A 24,581-nucleotide genomic window follows, 5' to 3' on the forward strand; every position below is an offset into this window, starting at 1 on the left:
GGGAGTAGCTTCTCTAGATTGGATACACAGAAAAGGTCTAATTAGTGATATTTAAACTAAGATATGAATGACAAAAAGATGTCAGACATGCACAAATCAGAGAGAAGAACATTCCAGGTACAGCACACAAATTTGGTGCGTCAGGAAACAGAAAGAAAGAATAGTCTGATAGGAAGAGAGAGCCAGATCATTCAAGGATTTGTAAACCAAGAAACAGAAGTTTGGATTTTATTCTAAGAAAGCCCTCTCGAGGTCAATGACAAGTCATTCCTCACAAAAAGCTGCAGCAGAGGTGAGGACCATTTTTGGAGGTAGACGATAAAATGCGCAAAGGGATAGAGGTGGGAAAAAGGATGCTCAGCAGGACAAGAACCAGTATTCCCCACACTGGCAAACCTAGGGAAATTCTGGCACTTGCTTCTGGGTTAACGAAGCTAGAAAAAACAGCTCTCTCAAGCCTAGTAGCAAGCCTAGGTAACCAATATAAATGCCAGAAGCAACCAGATGTAAAACAATAGGGAGTGGGTGGTCCTGAGAACCAGAAGGCACAACCTCAGCTAAAAACATTCAAAGTTTTAAAAAGTTTATTCTAAGGGCACCTGAGTGGTTCAGTCATTAAGCGGCTGGCTCTTGATTCTGGCTCAGGTCATGACTTCATGGTTTGCGATATCGAGCCCCACATCAGGCTCTGTGCGCTGACAATGTGGAGCCTGCTTGGGATTCTCTCTCTCCCTCTCTCTGCTCCTCCCCTGCTTGCTCTCTCTCAAAATGAAAATAAACTTTAAAAAAAATAAAAAGTTTATTCTAGAATTTGATGAAGTTGTTTAACCTTGTAAAAACATTAAAACTCAATGAATTTTATACTTTAAAAAAGTTAATGTTATATATGTGTATTATATCTCAATTTTTAAAAAAACTAAAAAAAATTTTAAGCACTGTGCTAAACAAAAAAGAGTTGGATGCTACTTTCTCTCAGACGCCCATAAACTTTGTACCTCTCTATGGCATTTACAGCAAATCAGCTTTATATTATGTGTACTTTGCCTTATCACCCTCCACACCCAACTAGGTTGCAGACTTCCGGAGAGAGATCATATGGTTCTCATTTGTCACCCCAGAGCCACTATCAAAGAAATATATTTTTCCTTCATCTGAATTTCAACTTTTTTCTGTTAAATATTTCTAATTTGATGGACTCCAAATAGAAGATGACATCTAATTTCAGAGGACTCAAAACTAAAGGTGCGCTCCTTTAAAAAAGAAAAAAAAAGTGGCTAATTTATCCAATTTTCTTTTTTTTTAATTTTTTTTAAATGTTTATTTATTTTTGAGACAGAGAGAGATAGAGCATGAACAGGGGAGGGTCAGAGAGAGGGAGACACAGAATCTGAAACAGGCTCCAGGCTCTGAGCTGTCAGCACAGAGCCTGACGCGGGGCTCAAACTCACGGACCGTGAGATCATGACCTGAGCCAAAGTTGGCCGCTTAACCAACTGAGCCACCCAGGCGCCCCTATCCAATTTTCAATAAATACTAAGTTTAAGGAACCAACACATTTATTTTTTATGTTTATTTATCTATTTTGAGAGAGACAGTGCATGCAAGCGAGAGCAGGGGAGGGACAGAGAGAAAGAAGAGAGAGAATCCCAAGCAGGTTCTGCACTATCAGCACAGAGCCTAAAACAGGGCTTGATCTCACAAATCATGAGGTCATGACCTCAGTGGAAATCAAGAGTCAGACACTTAACCAACTGAGTCACCCAGGTGCCCTGGAACCAACACTTAATTTAAAATTAATTTCGCTATCAACAGAAGAACGGTTTAAAAAAAAAAAAAAAAACTGAAGAAAATTCTACAATGCACTTTAGTTTTCACAAAATATTTTTATAATATTTCTATAAGGCTGTTTCTAGGGATATGATTTGATTCAATAGCTATATTAATAATATGACTCTCCTGGGGCACCTGGGTGGCTTAGTAGGTTAAGTGTCTGACTCTTGATTTTGGCTCAGGACACGATCCCACATGTTCGTGAGATCGAGCCCTGTGTCTGGTTCTGCACTGACAGTGCAGAGCCTGCTTAAGATTCTCTCTTTCTCTCAAAATAAATAAATAAAAAAATTTTTTTAAAAATGACCCTCTTAACAAGTAACAAACGAGTAATAGTAAGAGTTCCTGCACATGACAGAAACCTAATTGAAATTAATTTTATAAACAAAGAATATAATCAAATTCAAAGTTTAAAGAAATTTGTCAGTACATTTATCACACTGTATCTCTTCTCTCAACTTCATCTCTATTTCTCTCCTTTCCAAGGTTTCATTCCAAAATTCTGTACTCCTATTCTGCAACCTGCTTTAAATCTCCATTTCTTTCTTTTTTTTTCCTTCCTCTTTATAAAGAGAGAGTGCACGCACACACACAAGTGGGAGAGAGGGGCAGAGGGAGAATCCTAAGCAAGTTCCATGCTCAGCATGGAGCCTGATGTGGGATTTGATCCCACAAACCTGGGATCATGACCTGAGCTAAAATTAAAGTTGGACAATCAGCCAACTGAGACACCCAGGCGCCCCTGTATCTCCATTTCTTTAGATTCTCTCTTCTCATTCTGTCCCATCAATATTTTTGTCTCCATATCCCTGAAAGAAGCTACTCCCAATTCCTAAATTTCACAAATCACTAAAATAGATTTTTAGAATTAGCCAGAACACTGAATTCATACAACTGCTAAAATAGATTTTTAGAATTAGCCAGAACTCTAAATAAAAACTCAAGATTGGGGAGAAATCACTTTACTCGTAAATCCCACATATAGTAGTAGTAGTTCTTCCATCTTTGCATATCAGTATTTTATTCTGGCGGGAGTCACAAATCCAACCAGAGATGGCTCATTATTCCTGACATTAACCAGCCACAAATGGAAATGGGTAATATCTAATGGCCAAGAATTGCTTTGGGTGAAAAGATAGGGCAAATAGTTACTGAAATTTTCATTAAGAATTTGCAAAGGTGTCAAACAGCAAATGCTAAAACATCCTTTAAAATTTTTAACACAAATTCTGGTTAACAAGAAAACTCAAGTAGGTAAATATTTCATTTTTATGACCTAAGTCTGAATTAGTAAGGAGAGAACCTTCATTATCTTATACTAGTGAAAGGGTCTATTTAAAGAAAGTCTGCAAGATATTCCTAGCCTAAGTCATCTAAGACTAAATAAGGACTCAAGAGAGACTGGAAATTCTTATTCTGCCACTTAACTAACTACAACTTCAGGCTAAATCATTTAAATCCTTAGGTCTTATTTTCTTAATATGCAAAAGAAAAGATGGACTAGCAAATCCAAAAGTCTCACCCAACACCTCCCAACCAATTTTGGTTCTAATTTTTTAAATTTATTTACTTATTTTGAGAGAGAGACAGAGCCTGCATGAGTGGAGGAAGGGCAGAGAGAGAAGGATAGAGAAAATCCCAAGCAGGCTCCATGCCCAGCGCAGAACCCAATGCTGGGCTCAATCCCATGACCACGAGATCATGACCTGAGCCAAAATCAAGAGTCCAATGCTTAACTGACTAAGCTACTCTGGCACCCCTGAAGTTTTATTTTTTAATTACTGACTTTATACTCTAAATAGCCTTAGGAAACTCAGTGACTCCATCAAGTGTAATAACATTCATATTATAGTGATCTTACAAGAAGAAGAGAGAAAAGGGGGTAGAAAACTTATCAAAAAAGTAATGGCTGAAAACCTCCCTAACCTGGGGAAGGAAACAGATATTCAGATCCAGGAGGCCCAAGAACCCCCCACAAATTCAACCCAAGGAGATTCACACCAAAACACACAGTAATTAAAATGGCAAAAAGTAGTGACAAAAAAACTTTAAAAGCAGCAAGAGAGGGGTGCCTGGCTGGCTCAGTCAGAAGAGCATGTGACTCTTGACCTCGGGGGTCATGAGTTTGAGCCCCACACTGACAGTAGAGACTAAATAAATAAATCAGTAAGTAAATAAATAAGAAAAAAAAAAAAACTTTAAAAAAAGCAGCAAGAGAAAAGCAGACAATTACATAAAAGGGGAATCCCATAAGGCTATAAGCAGATTTTTCAGCAGAAACTTTGCAAGTCAGAAGGAAGTAGCATGATATATTCAAAGTGTTGAAAGGGAAAAAAGCTGCAGCCAAGAATACTCTATCCAACAAGGCTACCATTCAGAATGGGAGAGATAAAGAGTTTTCCACACAAACAAAAACTAAAGGAGTTCACAACCACTAAACCACCCTACAAGAAATATTAAAAGGGATTCTTTGAGTATAAAGGAAAGACCATAAGTGAAAGTATGAAAACAAAACAAAACAAAAAAACACAAAAGCAGTAAAAATAAGTATTTCTGTAAAAATCAGTCAAGGGATTCACAAAATAAAAGGATGTAAAGTATAACACCATATACCTAAAACATGAGGGGGAGAGGACTAAAGAATGGGTTCAAACTCAAGTGACCATCAACTTTATATGGACTACTATATCCATAAGATGTTATATATAAACCTAATGGTAACCACAAATTAAAAATCAGTGACAGATATGCAAAGAATAAAGAGAAGAGGATCAAAATATATCACTAAAGAAAGCCAACATACCATGAAACAGAGCAAGAGAAGGATCAGAGAAACTCTATAGAAACAACCACAAAACAAGTAGCAAATGGCAATAAAAATATATCTATAAGTAACTATCTTGAATGTAACTGGACTGAATGCTTCAATCAAAAGACATAGGGTGATAGAGTAGATAAAAAACAAGACCCAATTATATGCTGCCTATAAGAGACTCATTTTAGACCGAAAGACACATGCATTTTGAAAGTGAGAGGATGGGGAAACATTTATCAGGTAAATGGATGTCAAAAGAAAGCCAGAGTAGCAATACTTATATCAAACAAAACAGAATTTAAAACAAAGACTGTAACAAGAGTCAAAAAAGGACACTACATAAAATTAAAGGACACAATCCATCAACAGCATATAACAACTGTAAATATTTATGCACCCAACACAGAAGCACACAAATACATAAAACAGTAAATAATAATTAACTCTAATAAAATAATAGTAGGGGACTTTAAAACCCGACTTACATTAATGGACAGATCATCCAAATAGAAAATCAACAAGGGAACTGTGGACTAGATAGACTTAATAGACATATTCAGAACATCCCATCCTAAAACAGTAGAATACACATTTGTTTCAAGCGCACATAGAACATTCTCCGGAAGAGATAACATACTAGGCCACAAAACAAGTCACAACAAATTTTTAAAAGTTGCAGTCATACCATGCATCTTTTCTGAGCACACACTATGAAACCAGAAATCAACTACAAGAAAAATCTGGAAAGAGCACAAATACATGGGGATTAAATAACATGCTACTAAGCAATGAATGGGTCAACCCAGAAATCAAATAAGAAATACAAATTACATGGAAACAAGTCAAAATGAAAACACAATGGTCCAAACTCTTTGGGATGCAGCAAAAGTGGTTCTATGGGGGAAGTTATATCAATACAGGCCTATCTCAAGAAGTAAGAAAAATTTCAAATAAACAACCCTACACCTAAAGGAGCTAGAAAAAGAACAATAAAACCCAAAACCAGCAAAAGAAAGGAAATAATAAAGATTAGAGCAAAAATAAATGATATAGAAACTGAAGAACTAGAACAGATCAATGAAACCAGGAGCTGGTTCTTTGAAAAGATCAACAAAATTGATAAACCTCTAGCTAAACTCATAAAGAAAAAAAAATGAAGAAAGAAAGAAAAAAAAAGAGTTAATGAGAGGACCCAAATAAACAAAATCACTAAGAGAAGAAATAACACCACAGAAATGCAAACAATTGTAAGAGAATATTATGAAAATCTGTATGTCAATAAATTGGACAACTTAGAATAAATGGATAAATTCCTAGAAATATACAACCTACCAAAATGAAAGCAGGAAGAAATAGAAAATTTTAACAGACCAATTCCAGCAATGAAATTCATCCAGTAATCCAATCCAAGAACTCCCAACAAATATAAGCACCTTCACAGGCAAATTCTAACAAACATTTAAAGAAGAATTAATACCAATTCTGTTCAAACTATTTAAAAAAATAGAAGAGGAAATTCATTCTCTTCAAAATTCATTCTATGAAGGCAGTATCACCCTGATACCAAAAGCAGATAAAGATATCACAAAAAAAGAGAACTATGAGCCAATAACTCTCATGAATAAAGATGCAAAAATCCTCAACAAAACATTAGCAAACCAAATCAAATAATATGTTAAAAAAACTATTTTCCACGATCAAGTAGGACTTATTCCCAGGATGCAAGGGTGGTTCAATATTCGCAAAACAATCATTGTGATACATCACATCAACAAAAGAAAGGTAAAAACCATATGATCATTTCAACAGATGCAGAGAAAGCATTTGACAAAGTACAACATCCATTCATGATTACAAAAAAAAAAACAAAAAAAAAACAAAACAACCCTGCAAAGTAGGTCTAGAAGGAACATACCTAAACATAATAAAGGCCTTAATTGAAAAACCCATAGCCAACATCATACTCAACAGTGAAAAACTGAGAGCTCTTCCCCTTAAGTCAGAAACAAGAAGGGGTGCCTGGGTGGCTCAGTTGGCTAAGTGTCCGACCTTGGCTCAGGTCATGATCTCATGGTTCCTGAGTTCGAGCCCCGCATCGGGCTCTGTGCTGACAGCTCAGAGCCTGGATCCTGCTTTGGATTCTGTGTCTCCTTCTCTCTCTGACCTTCTCCTACTCATACCGTCTCTGTCTCTCAAAAATAAACATTGGAAAACAACAACAACAACAACTTTTATTCAACATAGAACTGGAAGTTCTAGCTGTAGCAATTAGACAACATAAAAGTAAAACCCACAATAAAGAAATCAAAGGCATCCAAACTGGTAAGGAAGAAGTAAAACTTCTCTTACTATTTACAGATGATATGATTTTATATATATAAATATATAAAACTCTGATGGGGCGTCTGGGTGGCTCAGTTGGTTGGGTGTCCGACTTCGGCTCAGGTCATGGTCTCACAGCTTGTGAGTTCGAGCCCCACGTCAGGCTCTGCGCCGTCCTGCTTCGGATTCTGTGTCTCCCTCTCTCTCTCTACCTCTCCCCCACTCATGCTCTGTCTCTCTCTGTCTCAAAAATAAATAAACATTAAAAAAAATTTTTTTAAAAAGAAAACTCTGATGACTTCACCCAAAAACTATTTACAACTGATAAATGAATTCAGTAAGTTGCAGGATACAAAATCAATATACAGAAATCTGTGGCATTCCTATACACTAATAATGAGGCAGCAAAAAGTAAAATTAAGAAAATAATCCCATTCACAATTGCACCAAAAATGATAAAATATCTACAAATAAACGTAACCAAAGAAGTAAAAGACCTGAAATCTGAAAATTATAAAACACATGACAGAAATGAAGACAACACTAAGAAATGGAAAGACATTTCATGCTCATAGGTTAGGAGAACAAGTGTTGTTAAAATGTCTATACTACCCAAAGCAAATCTACAGATATAATTCCATCTCTATCAAAATACCAACAGCATTTTTCACAAAACTAGAACAATCCTAAAATTTGCATGGAATCACAAAAGACCCCAAACAGCCAAAGCAATCTTGAAAAAGAAAAACAAAACCAGAGGTATCACAATTCCAGACTTCAAGTTATATTACAAAGCAGTAGTAATTAAAACAGTACTGGCATAAAAACAGACATACAGGTCAATGGAATAGAACAGAAAAACCAGAAATAAACCCACAACTATACTGTCAATTAATCTTCAACAAAACAGGAAGAATATCCATTGGGAAAAAGAACATCTCTTCAACAAATGGTGTTGGGAAAACTGGATGGCTACATGCAAAAGAATGAAACTGGAGCACTTTCTTACACCATGCACAAAAATAAACTCAAAATGGATTAAAGACCTAAATAGGAGACCTGAAACCTGAAAACAGAGCACAGGCAGGAATTTTTCTGATGTCAGTCACAGCAACATCTTTCTAGATATGTCTCCTGAGGCAAGGGAAATAAAGGCAAAAATAAACTACTGGGACTATCTCAAAATGTGAAGTTTCTGCACCGTGACAGAAACAATCAACCAAACTAAATGGCAGAAGGTATCTACAAATGACACATCTGATAAAGGGCTACTATCCAAAACGTATAAGGAACTGATACAACTTAACACACACACACACACACACACACACACACAAATCCAATTAAAAAATGGGCAGACGACATGAACAGACATTTCTCCAGATGACATCCAGATGGCCAAAGGACACATGAAAGGATGCTCAACATCACTCATCATCAGGGAAATGCAGAAGAAAACTACAATGAGGTATCACCTCACACCTGTCTGAATGGCTAAATTCAAAAACATAAGAAACAACTGTCTGGCAAGGACATGGAGAAAAAGGAACCCTCTTGCACTGTTGGTGGGAATGTAAATCCAGTAATTGCACGATTGGGTATTTATCCCCCAAATACAAAAACACTGGATACATGCACCCCTATATTTATTATAGTGTCATTTACAATAGCCAAACTATGGAAGCAACCCAAATGACTACTGACTGTTGAATGGATAAGGAAGATATAGTATAAACACACAATGGAATATTATTCAGCCATAAAAAAGAACAAAATATTGCCATTTGGATAAATGGCAACATGGACAGAGCTAGAGAGTATTTTGCTATGTGAAATAAGTCAGTCAGAGAAAGTCAAATACCATAAGATCTCACTAGTATGTGGAATTTAGGAAACAAAACAAATGAGGCATTCCAAGTGAATTCACAGGTTAGCTTTCCTTTTCGGTTAAAAATACAACCAGAGTTGGGTTCCTCTATAATAAAACATACCAATTTAGGACAACTGTTACCTACATGCTTCTCTCTCAGAAGACAAGAAAGAACAAAGTTTAAATTACTATTTGAGAATATTGACAATTCTAGGTTCAAATAGAATTAACTCTGCTTATTTGTACAAAAAAATAGTAATGTTTCACTTCAGATTAGTACTCTTTGACAAGAAATAATACTGTTCATTCAATAAATGTGTAATGAAATACTACTATGAAGTTGGGCACTGTACTGGTAAGTTACAGGGAATACAGCTATATAAAGAGTAAAATAGGGTCCCTCCCCTCAGGCAATTTTATTAAAGTCTCCAACAACAAAACAGAACTTTTATACCGTTTATACTTTTTACTTTTAAAATGAATGCACCTACTACATGGTACAATATTTTAAATTTGAAATGTTTTTATATTACACACACACACAAGCACGTGGTGGGGGAGTTTAAAGACAAATTTTGTAAGGACACATTCAGCATTTTCAGAATAAATAATCTCTACTCTTTTGTTATAACCATTCACCAACTAGCTGATAACTGTATTTTTACTCTACTATACATGATTACAAAAAATTAAATATGTTTCCCCAAAAAACGTACTGGAAGTAAAATCAGTCAGGGGTTGTTAGCCAAATAATCATCCAAATTATCTATACAGATGTCATAACATAGGAGTTAGTGTATTTTAGTCAATTCTCCAGGATGAAACAGGTTTATAGCTAGGACAGCTAATGTATCTTTAGAGAAAACACTTTTATACCACTGTAAATAAACATAAGCAACAATGCCATTATTCAAAACTCTTTAAAAGCTTTGGTCTGTGATCAGAAAAAATTTCTTTAACAGACCTTTGAAAGAACACAACTTCCATGGATGAAAAATTTCATTGAATATACTGCAGAACCTCATACTCCTTATCCTGATAACTATATTTCCAGAAACAAACTAAAAAAAAATACCCAGACCAGAAGTGGGGGAGGATGTGGAACAAGAGGAACATTTTTGGTAGGTACATACATTCCTCATCACTTCAGAGAGCCATTTGGAGATTACATATCTAAAGATCCTGCAATAATACCTCTAAGTGTCCAAGTACTTAAGAGACAAATGTCAGGAAAAATGTACAAAAAAATTCACCACAGCATTCAAAAGGTGAATGGAAAAACTGGCTCATTCTGAGAAAAATATGAACCAGATCTAGAAGAATCAGCCTGAATATTGTAAAGCCATCTAGTTGAAAAAAAAAAATGAAAATTTTAGGAGGCAAATATAGTTTATGGCTTGTATGTAATTCAAAAGCACAGAACAGCAATAAACAAAATTTTATGGATATGTGTATTAAATGCACTAAAACACGAAGCAGAACAACACAAACTGTTATCCAGGAGAAGATTTCTGCTGTACCCATTGTATCTCTTCAAATAAGTTATTTGAAGAAAATAAAAACTGATTACTACAGTTGATGAGTATATGCAGATGTCTATCATGTTTTACACTTTTATTTAAAATGTTTTAGGGGCACGTGGCTGGCTCAGTTGGAAGAGCACGTGGCTCTTGATCTTAGGGTGGTGAGTTCGAGCTCCACTCTGTAGATTACTTGAAGTTAAAAAATAAAATTCTTCAAAATTAAAAACTAATTAATTAATTTATTAATTAATTTCTTTATTTCCACTTCCACCACAGGTATAATCATACTTCTATAGTGACAGGTTGCCTGGAGACAGAGGGGAAGAGAGATACGACTTGCAAAGAGTTATGAGGAAACTGGGGGACGATGGAAATGTTTACTATCTTGATTGCAGTGATGGTTTCATGTGTGTATGAAAACACATCAAATTGTATACCTTAGTGTGTAGTTTATTTATGGAAATTATATCTCAATAAAGTAAAAGAAAAATTTTTCAAGAAACAAGCAAACCAAAAAACTTTAGGGCAGAATTAGAGTCAAGGTAGTGGCTAGCCATGAGGGGCAGGGGTATAGAGAAGCAGATGTGGGGTAGGGGGCTTCTGGCACACCTGTGTTTTTCTTTTTTTCATCTCTGTACTGGTTACAGAAAAACAGTCAAGTTGTAAAAGTGTACACTTATGATATGTGTACTTTTCTGTATATTTTTCTTCAATACTGTTTTTACTTCTATTTAAGTGTTTATTTTTGAGAGAGAGAGAGAGAAAGAGAGAGAATGAGGCAGAAGATAGAGGGAGACAGAGAATCCCAAGCAGGCTCCCCACTGAAACTCAGAGCCTGACGTGGGACTCAAACTCACGAACTGTGAGATCATGAACTGAGCCAAAACCAAAATTTGGAGGCTTAACCGACTGCGCCACCCAGGCATCCCTCAATACAAAGTTTTTAAAAGAGGATATAACATCTACCTATGACCTAGCAATCTGACTCCTTTATCCAAGAGAAATGAAACATCTGTCCACAAAAAGACCTGTACAAACATATTCATAGCAGTTGTCTTCACAATGGTCCCAAACTGGAAATAGCCCAGGTGTCCATTAATAGGAAACTAGATAAACAATCTATGGTACACACTGCTTGTAAAATTGAATATTACTCCACAATAAAAAGAAACAAACTACTAACGCAAGCAATAACATGCATGTGTCTAAAAACATCATGCTGGGTGCAAGAAGTCAGGGATAAAAGAGTACATATGCACAATCAACTAATAGAAAGTTATAGAAAAGGCAAAATTTACCTATGGTTGTAGTTGCTTCTAGGAGAAGTAACTACCTAGGATAGGGAGAAGTAGAGAGAGAGTGGGGGAAGGTAAAGGGTAGTCATAGAAATGTTTTAGATCTCACTAGAAATGTTAGGAAAAAAATGCTCACTATGAATATGGAAAAATTATGTCTATCAAAACTAGTGAATAACTAAATTAAGTGTTTAACTGGTACCTTTAATTCACCTTCAATAATCCTCAAAAGCATAATGCAAAATCCAAATTTAAGTTTCTGAAAAAAGTCTATAATTTCAATCGCGGTGAAGAATGAATTTTCTTTAGGTCTCCCTTTGCTGTGAAGTCTCACTTTACATATTTTTCTTCTATAAACATCATTTCCCAAACATTAAGAAAATGAGAATATCTTGTCCCAAGTACTTTTGTTTGTCTTTCTTTTTTATTTTGAAAGAGAGAGAGAGTGAGTGAATGGGGGCAGGACAGGGGCAAAGAGAGAGGGAGAGAGAGAATCCTCCTGCACTGACTGTGCAGAGCCCAACGTGGGGATCCATCTCAGGAATTGGGAGATCGTGACTTAAGCTGAAATCAAGAGATGGATGCTTAACCAACTGAGCCACCCCGGTGTCCCCTAAGTGCTTTATTTTTAAGATGGATTCATATAATAATATTATACACTACGAAATGGAACTCTTCTGAAAGGTCCATTAACAATAATAATTCAGTAAGACTGTATAGTGGTTTCTAAAATGGAGGTGACTCTACCCCAGGAGGTAGGAGTGATGATCTAAGAAGAACGTATTAGGAGCTCTTTTTGTATTTAATCTGTATCATACGTATGTATTTTAAGTATAATATAAGGTAATAGAATATATAGATTTCCTTAACACACAAAATGACACTGGCATCTTCATTATGGCCACCAATCAATCACACCTGATATAAAGTAATCCAAGTATTCTGGTACTAAGTGATTCTAAGTACTCTGAGACAGTGATAGTATTTGCTAGATTCTTTTTCAATAATGAAATAAAGAACACGACTTTTTGGAATGTGCTACAAGAAATGGGTTCAGAGAAGATACAGTTTCAACAGTAAACGATTTCCTTAATAGAAACAGTATTTTATGGAAAAACTATTATATAATCCTTCATGAAGCAGCTGTTTTGATTTCAACAAAAGAAAGTTGGGGGCAGGAAGTAAGATTTAATTTCAAAAGCAACTACTGCCAGCAAAAGACAAGCTGAAGCAAGAAGATTGTCAAGTGTTATAATATTTTACTGATGTAGTTGAGGAGTGACCATCGTAGTTTATATCAAACAGGTTTATTAGTTGTTTCATGGCAAAGTATTTAAAAAGAGGTGTCAAAAAGTTAAGCATTTATTTTTTTACAAAGAGTCTAAATTTGCGGACTTTCTGTGGTGACTATAGTAGCATACCACCTAGCCACTGTTTTCAACAGCAAAAACAAAAAATTGGTTAATCTGTACCTTAAAAATCAATGAGACATTTTAAAACTCAGTAAGAAAATATGTTTTCCAAAAGAAAACAAGGTGTGTCATCTTGAATCATTCACATATCCTAAAAACAGAGAAACCATTTTCTAAGTCTTTCAATGCTTTCCAGGGTTTTCTATGGATTTTGAACACATTTATTAAAAATATATCAGTGCAAATCCTCACACTGGAAAAGCAAACTTTACTAGCTAAATCTGCAAAAGTGATGGATGGAAATTAAACAATGGGTATCTCCAGTAAGAAAGCACAGCCAAATATATACTTATTCTTTTTGGGTATATGTCCCTATATAAGCTGCCTTCTAGTTAAGACAAGCATTAAAACCAAGTACCAAATTAAACAGATTTCAGATGCAGACTTTGGAATTTCTGTATTACCAAGTAGTAAACCCAAGATTTTTTCAAACATAATGCAGCAGAGTCATTGCTCCTGCTTTAAAAAATATGTATTTATTTTAAAATTGTAAACAAAAAGGTTTTGTAGCCATTACTAACATTTATAAAGTACTCCACTCATAGATAAGGGGATCATGATTCCCTTCACTAGTCTCTAAAACCATTTGTTACAATATAAAATAAACTAATCAATAAAGAATTATTCTTTATAAATAAAGTAAACACTATTAGACATTATTAGATTTTAGTGAATCCTTTCAGGAGATGTAACCAACTGTAAATAATTCTTCAAATAATAGTTTTCATTAAAAACTTTACTCAATTTCTATTCTACTTAAGGGACTGAGGTATTTCAGATGAGTAAAAGCAGGGCCAATAATCCAAAATTCAGGGGAATTTAAGACAGTACAATTATCTACAACACAAAGCAAATCAAGTAAGGTCTACAGAAATGAAGAAGAAAGCAATTCTGCTTGGTGTCTAACAGCTTCACAAAGAAGGTGTATGAAGCTGGGTCACAAAGGGTAAGTGAGATTTTGACTGGAAAAAAATAGAACAAAGCATGTCTGAGAACCATGGATAGAGGCATGAACAACCTGGGGTAAGAAAAGAATATACTGTATATAGTTGTTTTGCTGTACTCACTTAGCTAACACTTTTCTTCACATATCAAATTTAACAAGATTCTTTTAAAGGTATTTTCCAAAAAAGCATCTACCTCTTAAGAACCGTTACAAAATTGGTTTACTGCAATTCTACAATATTTAGGCCTATCTAAAATGTTTACAGTTCCAATTATCTCCAGATAAACTATTCTTCACCAGGGGGCTTAAATTTTAAGTGTCACACAATGACAAGACACCATTATGGACCTCCCAACCTTTTCTTCTCATGTAAAGGGATGACTTACTTGTCCTTTCTTTTCTAAATCTAATCCCTCCCCTTTTTCAAATCCCAGTACCATGTGCTTTCTTCTTGGACTCTGCTCCCGTGATTACATTCTCTACTGATTCCTTGTATCCTGCACTTAAACTGGCATCCTCTCTGTTTTAGAGGGGTGAATACCTAGCTCTTCTGACTTCTCCATTACATCTAGCTCTGCCCAACGAAGAAAAACAATATGTATTTTATTAGCAGCAAAATATATACTGTTTTAAAAGCCGGGGCGCCTGGGTGGCGCAGTCGGTTAAACGTCCGACTTCAGCCAGGTCACGATCTCGCGGTCCGTGAGTTCGAGCCCCGTATCAGGCTCTGGGCTGATGGCTCAGAGCCTGGAGCCTGTTTCCGATTCTGTGTCTCCCTCTGTCTCTGCCCCTCCCCCGTTCATGCTCTGTCTCTCTCTGTCCCAAATAAATAAATAAACGTTGAAAAAAAAAAATTTAAAAGCCAATCTGTAAATCAAGAGTGATGTATTTTAAGACATCTGCCCCAACATGTGGTAAATTACATCTTAACGTAACAGCAGTAAGAGCATGGGATGAAGCTTTAGAGAACATGTAATTTGGGGGTTTTCTAATATTTCCCAATAAAACTTTCCCAGATGAAATTTTTTTATTTAAATCCAAGTTAGTTAACATAGTGTAATGATTTCCGGAATAGAATTCAGTGATTCATCACTCACAAAAAACACCCAGGGCCCATCCTAACAAGTGTCCTCCTTAACGTCCCTTGCCCATTTAGCCCATCCTCCCGACCCAAAACCCCTCCACCAACCCTTAGTTTATTACCCGTATTTAAGAGTCTCTTATGGTTTGTCTCCCTCCATTTTTACATTACTTTGCTTCCCTTCCTCTACGTTCATCTGTTTTGTTTCTTAAATTCCACATATGAGTGGAATCATATTTGTCTTTCTCTTACTGACTTATTTCACTTAGCATAATACACTCTAGTTCTATCCATGTTGTTGCAAATGGCAAGATTTCATTCTTTTCAATCGCTGAGTAATATTCCATTATATATATACCACATCTTCTTTATCTATTCATCAGTCGATGGACATTTGGGCTTTTTTCTTACTTTGACTATTGTTGATACTGCTGCTATAAACACTGGGGTGCATGTCTAGATGAAATCTTTTTTACTTTATTTTTTTTCTTAAATGTTTATTTATATTTGAGAGAGAGAGAGAGAGAGACTGTGTATGAGTGGAGAGGGGCAGAGGGAGTCAGAGACAGAATCGGAAGCAAGCTCCAGGCTCACAGCTGTCAGCACAGAGCCTGACACAGAGGGGCAACTCATGAGCAGTGAGATCATGACCTGAGCCAGAGTCAGACCCTTAACCAACTGAGCCACCCAGGCACCCCTGAAATCTTTTTGTTTTTTTAAATGTTTGTTTATTTTTGAGAGAGAGAGAAAAATAGAGTGTGAGTAGGGGAGGGGCAGAGAGAGGGAGACAGAATGCAAAACAGGTTCCAGGCTCTGAGCTGTTAGCACAGAGACTGATGGCGGGGCACAAACTGTGAGATCATGACCTGAGCAGAAGTTGGACACTTAACCGACTGAGCCACCCAGGTGCCCCTCCAGATGAAATCTTTATACAGCATCTCAGATACGTAAAACTGACACAAGTGCTGCTAATACTATTCTATGTTCAAATATATTAATTTATTACCAACTCAAAGAGACAAGTTAAGGATTAAGTATGTTATAGTCTTATAACAATCTAAGCAAACCATTTATTACTGTAAAGTTTTGTTTTGATTTCACCCAGATAAGTAATTCCAAGTAGGTAGCAGCTTTTGTAGTCTCAGGATATGATTCAGTTAAATTGAAAAAAAAAAAAAAATTTTGTAAGTTTTTTCTTTCAAAATTGGTTTTGAATATGTTGTTATAGTTTTTTTTTTTTTTCAATGTTTATTTATTTTTGGGACAGAGAGAGACAGAGCATGAACAGGGGAGGGTCAGAGAGAGGGAGACACAGAATCGGAAACAGGCTCCAGGCTCTGAGCCATCAACCCAGAGCCTGACGCGGGGCTCGAACTCACGGACCGCGAGATCGTGACCTGGCTGAAGTCGGACGCTTAACCGACTGCGCCACCCAGGCGCCCCCATATAGTTCTCAATTTGTTAAAAAAAATTTTTTTTACCATGCAACAAAACCTTTATTAACATTTTGAATAGCTATCGAAAAAAACATCAATTCAGCTTTAATGAAACTGGTAATATCTAAACCTAGAGTGGGGCAAATGGCTAGAACGCAGAGTAATGCCATCATTGGGTATATAAATTCAAGACTGAAGAATTAACAGCCACCCCTCAGATGGAGAACCAGGTGCAGGGTTGATCCTTTCTGGGTGCTGTAATCAGAAAGAGTGCGGCTATCTTCCAGCAGCTTTGCCTGCAAAAAGGTGAGCCTCTGCTGGTCAGGGCAGATCCCTTCTTTATCTTGGATCTTAGCTTTCACATTCTCAATGGTGTCACTGGGCTCCACCTCCAGAGTGATGGTCTTGACAGTCAGGGTCTTCGCAAACAACTGCATACCACGCCTCAGATGCAGGGCAGGGTACAGGGTCGACCCTTTCAGGATATTGTAATCAAAAAGAGCCTGGTCATCTTCCAGATGCTTGCCTGTAATAATGAGCCTCTTTATCCTGGATCTTTTTCTATGGTGTCACTGGATTCCACTTCCAAGGCAATAGTCTTGCCGGTCAAAGTCTTAGTGAAGATTTGCATTTTGACCTGCTAGCGAATGCAAAAACACTAAATCCAATCACAATGAGTCACCTCCACACCAACACACAAACACCCAAACACCCGACAATGCCAGCCACTTGTGAACTAAATTTTTTTGTGTATGTATGTGAGGGTTGCTGAGTCCTTTCAATGGAGAAAAAACAGTCCTTTCACCAAATGGTGCTGTAAACTGGATATACACATGTGAAAGGATGTGGTTGGACCCATATCTAACACCACACATAAATATTAACTAAACATAAAAGCTTAAACTATAAAACTGTTAGAAAAAAACATATGGGAAAACCTTCATGGCATTGGATTTGGCAATGATTTCTTGGACATGACACCAAAAGCATCAGCACCAAAAGAAAAAAAAAAGATAAAGTGGACTTCATTAAAATGAAAAACTTGTGTACATTAAAGGATACCATCAACAGAGTGAAAAGACAACCCATGGCAATGGGTTGTAAGTCACTGTAAATCATGGATCTGATGTGAAATTAATACCCAGAATATATAAGGAATTCCTACAACTCAACAACAACAATAAAAACCCAATTTTTAAAAATGGGCAAAGGATTTGGATAGACATTTCTACAAAGATACACAAATGGTCAATAAGGACTTGAAAAGATGCTCAATATCACTAATCATTAGAAAAATGTAAATCAAAACCACAATAAGATGCCACTTCACACTCATTAGGATGGCTATGATAAAACAAAACAAAACCCTGAAAACAGCAAGTGTTGCTGAAGATGTGGAGAAGCCAGAACCATTGTACGCTGCTAGTAGGAGTATAAAATGCTACAGCCACTGTGGAAAACAGCATGGAGGTTCCTCAAGAATCAAACATACAATTACCATAAGATCCTGCAATTCTACTTCAGGGTATATACCCAAGAGAACTGTGGTGTGTGTGTGTGTGTGTGTGTGTGTCTGTGTGTGTGTGTGTGTGTGTGTGTATACACACACTTAAAAAAAGAATGAAATTCCGATTCATGGTATACAATGAACTTTGAAGACATTATGTTAAGTGAAATAAGCCAAATACAAAAGAACAAATATTGTAGGATTCCATTTACATAAAGTCCCTAGAGAAGTCAAGTTCATAAAAACAGTAAGTAGAAAAGTAACTACCAGGGACTGGGGGGGGGGGGGGGTACAGAGTTATTATTTAATGAGTAATTTCAGTTTGGAATGATGAAAAAGTTCTGAAGATAGTGATAATGGTTGTACAACTTTGTGAATGTACTTAATACCACTGAAATGTACAATTAAAAATAGTTAAAATGGTAATTTTATGTTGTATATTTTACAATAAAAAATTTGTGTGTGTTATTTATTTTATTATGGTGGCAGTATAAAAATGTAGTTAAGAAAACAAGCTTAAGAATTATGTTGAATGGTTTCACACCCAGCTCTGTCATTTTATACTTCTGTAGTCTAAGCCTGTTTGCTCAGACTGTAACAGAATCTACTTCATAGAATTATGGCAAGAATTAAATAAATTTTATATGTAAAGCATTAAAAATAAGGCATGTCATTTAGTAGTCACTTTTTATCATTGTAGGTTTAAAATACATTTTTAATGAGATTTAAGTGAAACATCCACAGAGCCCTTGAAGGTCCTCCTCAAAATTCCAGAGTTCAGTAAAACACACACTGAAAACCAGTGATCTAATCCAAATTTCTCATTTTACAGGTAAAGGAATTAAAATCCAAGATAAGAGGTTAGCCTAGGTCACATATCTTGTTTTGCTAATATTAATTATTCTAAAATAAGAGTTTGAGATGAACAATGTTGACATTCAAATACTTCAGAACCAAAGCAAAGCCATGAGATTCTATAGACTCTATGAATAGTGTGATACCATCCACCATGCTAATCTAAAAAATACAGTAATTATGTATGGGGTGAAAACCAAAAGGTAGCAAAACCAAAAGGAAAGTCATCTTAATTATTCTCAAAGACATGCTTAAAAACACTTCTTCAGAAAATAGTGTTAAAACATTAGTGAAAACCAAATTATATTGACCAAGAGTATGAGGCACACCCAATATGTGCACACTACTCCACTCCTGTTAGCCACTTACTATACAATCTTAGTGAGACCTCTCAATCTGAAAAATCAGCTGCTTTTTCTACCAAATGGAGCTAATATGCACCACGAGGAAACATCTACAAATAATTCTTTATTAAATTCAAACAGAAGAGGGGCGCCTGGGTGGCACAGTCGGTTAAGCGTCCGACTTCAGCCAGGTCACGATCTCGCGGTCCGTGAGTTCGAGCCCCGCGTCGGGCTCTGGGCTGATGGCTCAGAGCCTGGAGCCTGTTTCCGATTCTGTGTCTCCCTCTCTCTCTGCCCCTCCCCCGTTCATGCTCTGTCTCTCTCTGTCCCAAAAAAAAATAAATAAATAAACGTTGAAAAAAAATTTTTTTTTAAAGAAAATAAAATAAATTCAAACAGAAGAGAGCAGCAGTCCAAATTACACAAAATTTCTAATCCAAAAACTCATGTATTAAAGCTTTGTTGACATTTTTGTACTTCTTTGGATAGGGCTAGATCTGGTTTCTGGGAAATTCGCAACACAAAAAGCAAAATAACAGAGACAATCTTTGAAGGTCAGACTCAACAAGAGCGGAAAAGGCTTTTGAGCGTCTCTATTTTGCCCTTCCCCCATTGGTCTTACTCCTCAATTGGGCTGTCAAAGGACAGTGCCACCTCTGCTTGGAATGTCCTCCCCATCTACATCAGCTGAAATTCTACCCATTGTTAAAGGTTCCACTTAAATGCCACAGCTTCCATGAATTTTCCCCCAGTGCTCCCAATCTAGAAATGATCTCTCTCTCCTCTTTGCTCCCACATTTTGCAGCTCTACTTCAACATTTTATTATATAATGCATTGCATTACAATTATCTACCTTAACTTCTTCCCCCACCTTACCCTCAGGTAAATCTCAAGAGCAGTAGGCTAAGGAAGAAAGGAATCAACATTTGCTAACACCTCAGAGCCTTGCAAGGTGCTAGGCATTTGGCATACATTATCTCATTCAATCTCTTTGACAACCACCTGGGGAGATAAACTGGTGGTGTTATTCCCATTTTACTGATAGAAAAGTACTGCTGAGAGTTAACAGTTTTGCCGTCACACTACTAGACAATTCCAGGTTTATGGAGCCTCTGGTTTCCCTGGCTTCAAAAAGCTCTTTCCATCAAGCTGTGCTGCAGGTCTTGTCCACTTTGTGTGTCTCTCACTCTAACAGACAAGAAGGTATTCCACAAAGATTCGCTGAATTTAATATTCCTCTGAACTCACTACCACCCTTTTAACAATCCGTTCACGCTCTATCCCTAGCCCATTACCTTTACGGTTCCTATACAGATTTTACATACACACAGGCAGCTCTCCAGATCTTCAAAAGAAATGCTGCAGACATATCAACCCTTATGGGGAGGTTAAGTGAAGAACCTTTCAGTTCTCCCAGACTTCCCCAACTGCTCTTCCCACAAAATAGAAGAAACCTCCCCCACACGAGACACATTTGATGCGATGCTTATACCCTTCCAAAAAGCTCTTATTTCATACTCAGCAACGTCTTCGTGCTTACAAGCAGTAAAGGCTTATGCGGTTCCCAGTTCACACTGTGGGGACACCCTAAGACACTGTCTGAATAAGAAAACCGCATCTTACAGACTCTTGAAATGAAGGCATCCTAATAGTATTACTCTGCCTCCCTCTCCTCCTTACCGTCCCCCGCCCCCCCCCCCCCCAACGAACTGCAGTTTGGATTTCCGGCGGGAATGCACACGGACACAGCAACATGAGAGGGGGCTCAAAAGCAAGAGCGCAATTACTTAGCCTGCTTAATTAGAAACAAGACGCAGAAGGCGCCCCGCATTTCTGTATCTCTGCAATGAATTCATGTATGGAAGGTGGGGGCCACCGAAGCCCGAGGAATCCCAGACATGGAATCACTGGATTCTGCGGCGAGTCGGGGAAGAGTCCTTTCCTCCTCGCGGTCCCGGGCCACCAGCCCCCCGCACTGGGTCCAACCCCAACCGCACCCTCCAGGCGGTCCTGTATCTCATTGTCTCCCTCCGTCGCTGCCCCCTGGGGCGCAGGGGGCAGCCCAGGCCCCAACGACCCCCACCCACCCACCCGCCGCCGCCGCCTAGCCGGGCGTGGTCCCACGAGCCCGGCCCGGCAGCGACCCCGCCCCAGGCTCGGCTGCCCGCACCGCGCCCGGACGGCTGGGCCGCGCCAGGCGCCGGGAAAATGGAGGCGGGAGCAGAGGCAGCGCCTCACAGCCCGCGCCCGGCCGGCTCCCTCCGCCCGCCCCGAGGGTGAGGCTAAACACTCACCGCGGCAGCTGCTCGATCCTCCAGCGGCCCCGGGCTGGCCAGCCGCCGCTCGCGCTGCTCGCGCTGCTCCCGCCGCCACCCCGCCGCCTCCTAAGGCGCGGCGCTCCTTCCCCGGAGACGCCGTGAGCGCCCGCAGCTCTCGCGCCGCGCGCACCGTGACTGACTGACTGACCGACCGGGCGGGGCGGGAGCGCGCAGCAGGCGGGGCGGCCGCAGCGCCCAGCGGTGGCCGATCCCAGTGGGGCCGCGTCCGGCCGAGGCGCAGAAGGCGGAGCTGAGTGCCGGGGAGCGGACGGGCGGACCGACTCACGCCCCGCCGCTAGCTGCCCCCGCCCGCCGCCAACCACTCACTTCCGGCGCAGGCGGCCGCGCCCGCCCCTCCCGGGCGTCCGTCCGCCGCCCGCGCCCCCCGCCCGCGCCCCCCGCGCCCCCCGCCCGCGCCCCCTCGCCGGCCCTGCTCACCCTCCCTGCAGGCGCCGGACCGCACCCAGCCGGGGCTGTGCTCCGTGCTCCGCCTTTCCTCCGCGCGCGCCTGTGAACCGCCTCCAGGAACCAGTGAATCACAGAATGAATGAGCGAGGAAGGAAAATCCCGGTGCCGTCCCACCCCCTGCTCGCCTTTCGTTGGACGCAGGCCCAGTGGCCTAGGTCCCAGGGCCGTGAGACACACGGAAGCTTCGAGCAGATCTGTCAAAGGACCTGTATGCATGCACCTTTATGTCATCCACGTATCCAAACACCCCAGCAACGCATCAGATGTCTTAGGTGCTTAAAGGACCATAGTCGTAACAGTCTGTGAGGCATTTTTTTAGGAAAACCCATTTTGGCCGACAACTCTGTATTTTCATGCACTGTATTGAGAAGCTTTTAGAAATTGGACATTTCAATGATTTTTAGTTACTTTTTACCTTTGAAATGTGCTTATCTTGCGTTCTGAAGTTTTGTCACCACCCCCACCCCCCTTACTGAAATTGTTTAGGAATAAGGTGTTGGCATTTTTCTGGATTACCAAGCTCTAAATTCCTCAGATACTGCTCATTTTGATACAGGCTTGACTTACTCAGACTTTTAAGGTTTAATCTTAAGTTTTTATATCTTTATTTTGACCTCCTAAAGTTCATCAAAGAGAGAAGAAAATAGAATTAAATTATTTTTGCCTGGCTACATGCAAAGTAAGTTTGTTGACAGCATTAAAACAATTGACCGATTGGAAATAGTTGTAGTGAACATTCCTTTTTCATGCCTTCCCATCTGCTTGCTAAGTATGAGTATCTGCATCTTGAATTTTCACAGATGAAGGATTGACTATACCATTTCTGACACCTGGGCTCCCTTTCTAAGAACCAGAGTGTTCATTTCTCTGTCTTGGGGCCATATCCTGGTTTGGTTAATTACATTCCATTTTTTTCATATATTCTTGAGGACTTTCACGTGGTTTCAGGCTTTTTGCACAATCTGTTCCAAACTGGTGCACAATCCGTTCAAACTGGTATTTAGAACCATACAATACAGTTACTAGTTGCATTTCACGCTTGAGATATTTGTACTTTAGAAACATAACTGCACTTTTGCATTTCAAGTTTGTAGGTGCTTTAATATTCTTCTGTAGAATAACGTAATCTTATAAATGAAGATGGTGCTGCTGACCGGTTCCTTGCCTTCTGTTCCTTTCTGTGGAATTCATCATTTATTACCCCTAATTATAATTATTTTAGTAAGTTATGATCTTGCCTAATGAATGTAATACAACAGTTTATTTTTATATCTTCCATAATACTAGCATAGTACCTTGTACAATAAATATTTTTAAATTAACAAGTGTAAACCTTTTGATAAGTGATAACTCATATGTATCTGTCTACAGCCTTTCATCCCATTTCCCTTGTGGCCAGGTTTGTTGAGATTATGCACACCTGAGTGCCAGACCTAATAAATTTCTTTTGTCATCAAACGCTATTACCAGGCTGAGAGATACTATACAAGGAAGATATTCACTTCACTGAACTTCCTTTAAAAAATAGATCATTGAGTGCTTTTTAGATAGCTTTTTCCTCCCAGTGCTTAGGTTGGTCAAGGTTAAGAAAGAAAGATAGAAAGAAAGACAGAAAGAAAGAAAGAAAAAGAAAAAGAAAGAAACACACTTTCAGCCATTGAGAAAAGTAAGCAAGTTCTTAACATTTAAACCATAAAACCATTCATTTATTAAACAAGGGTTTATTGAGCTCTAACAAATGCAAGAAAGTCATGGCAGGGTGGCTCTTGCCCTCAAAAAGAACACAGTCTAATGGGTAAAGGATGCAAGGAAGTCACTATCGTAGAGTCCATTCCCAGCTCAGGAAAGCCTTCCAGTGGAGGCGATTCTTGAACTGAATGTTCAGTGACAGGGAGGAGCTAACCTGTTAAGGAAGAAACGAGCTGGCATTCCAGACAAAGGCAACAATGCCTGTGCAGGAATGGAGGCACCAAACAGCACAATGCTTTGGAGGCTCTGCAAGCAGTTCCATTTTGTCCAGACAAGCAGAGAGAAGGGTCAAAGAGGAGGGAGGAAAAGGTAGAAGGGCTTCTTTAAAACAGGGGAGGGGGAGGGGGCTCATGTGTTAAACCCAGGAGTTTGAACTTGATACTCCAGGAAATATAATAAATAATAAAATCTTTGGAGATTTTAAACCCCAGAACACCTGAGTTTGTGTTTTGGAGACCAGGGAGACCAGACTGGGGCAAGAGTAAATTAGAAGGTGATGGCAACAACCGGGACAAGATATGCTGCAGGTGAAGTGGGCAGGATGGACTAGATGGGAGAAATACTAAGGAGAGAGACTCCATAGGATTTGATGTGTAATTGGATATGAGGGAGTGAAAGAGAAGGAGAGAGCTAGGATGATCCTCAGGGTTTTGGTTTGGAAGCCAGACTGGAATGTAGTAGCCATCTCTGTGAAGTAGGGACCCCGGAAGGAAGAGCAGGTTTCAGGGGACAGGCTGAATACCTATAGG

The 24,581-nt window shown here is 38.7% G+C and overlaps 2 protein-coding genes across 2 annotated transcripts in view; both read right to left on the reverse strand.

The window, feature by feature from the left end:
• RAPH1 (Ras association (RalGDS/AF-6) and pleckstrin homology domains 1) overlaps nucleotides 1-21,921 on the reverse strand; it is a 100,756-nt gene extending 78,835 nt beyond the window's left edge. Inside the window, 1 exon segment of the mRNA XM_045480835.1 lies at nucleotides 21,592-21,921. The gene's annotated coding sequence lies outside the window, so the exon portion shown is untranslated.
• Nucleotides 16,626-17,779, reverse strand: LOC123599343 (ubiquitin-like). Its single transcript, XM_045480891.1, is given in 3 exon segments — nucleotides 16,626-17,130; nucleotides 17,132-17,149; nucleotides 17,151-17,779. Coding segments are annotated over 3 exon segments (429 nt in total). The 5' UTR covers nucleotides 17,222-17,779; the 3' UTR covers nucleotides 16,626-16,790.
• Nucleotides 21,922-24,581: the final 2,660 nt, after the last annotated feature.

The sequence above is a fragment of the Leopardus geoffroyi genome, chromosome C1 (genome assembly GCF_018350155.1).
Source record: "Leopardus geoffroyi isolate Oge1 chromosome C1, O.geoffroyi_Oge1_pat1.0, whole genome shotgun sequence".
Taxonomy (NCBI): domain Eukaryota; kingdom Metazoa; phylum Chordata; class Mammalia; order Carnivora; family Felidae; genus Leopardus; species Leopardus geoffroyi.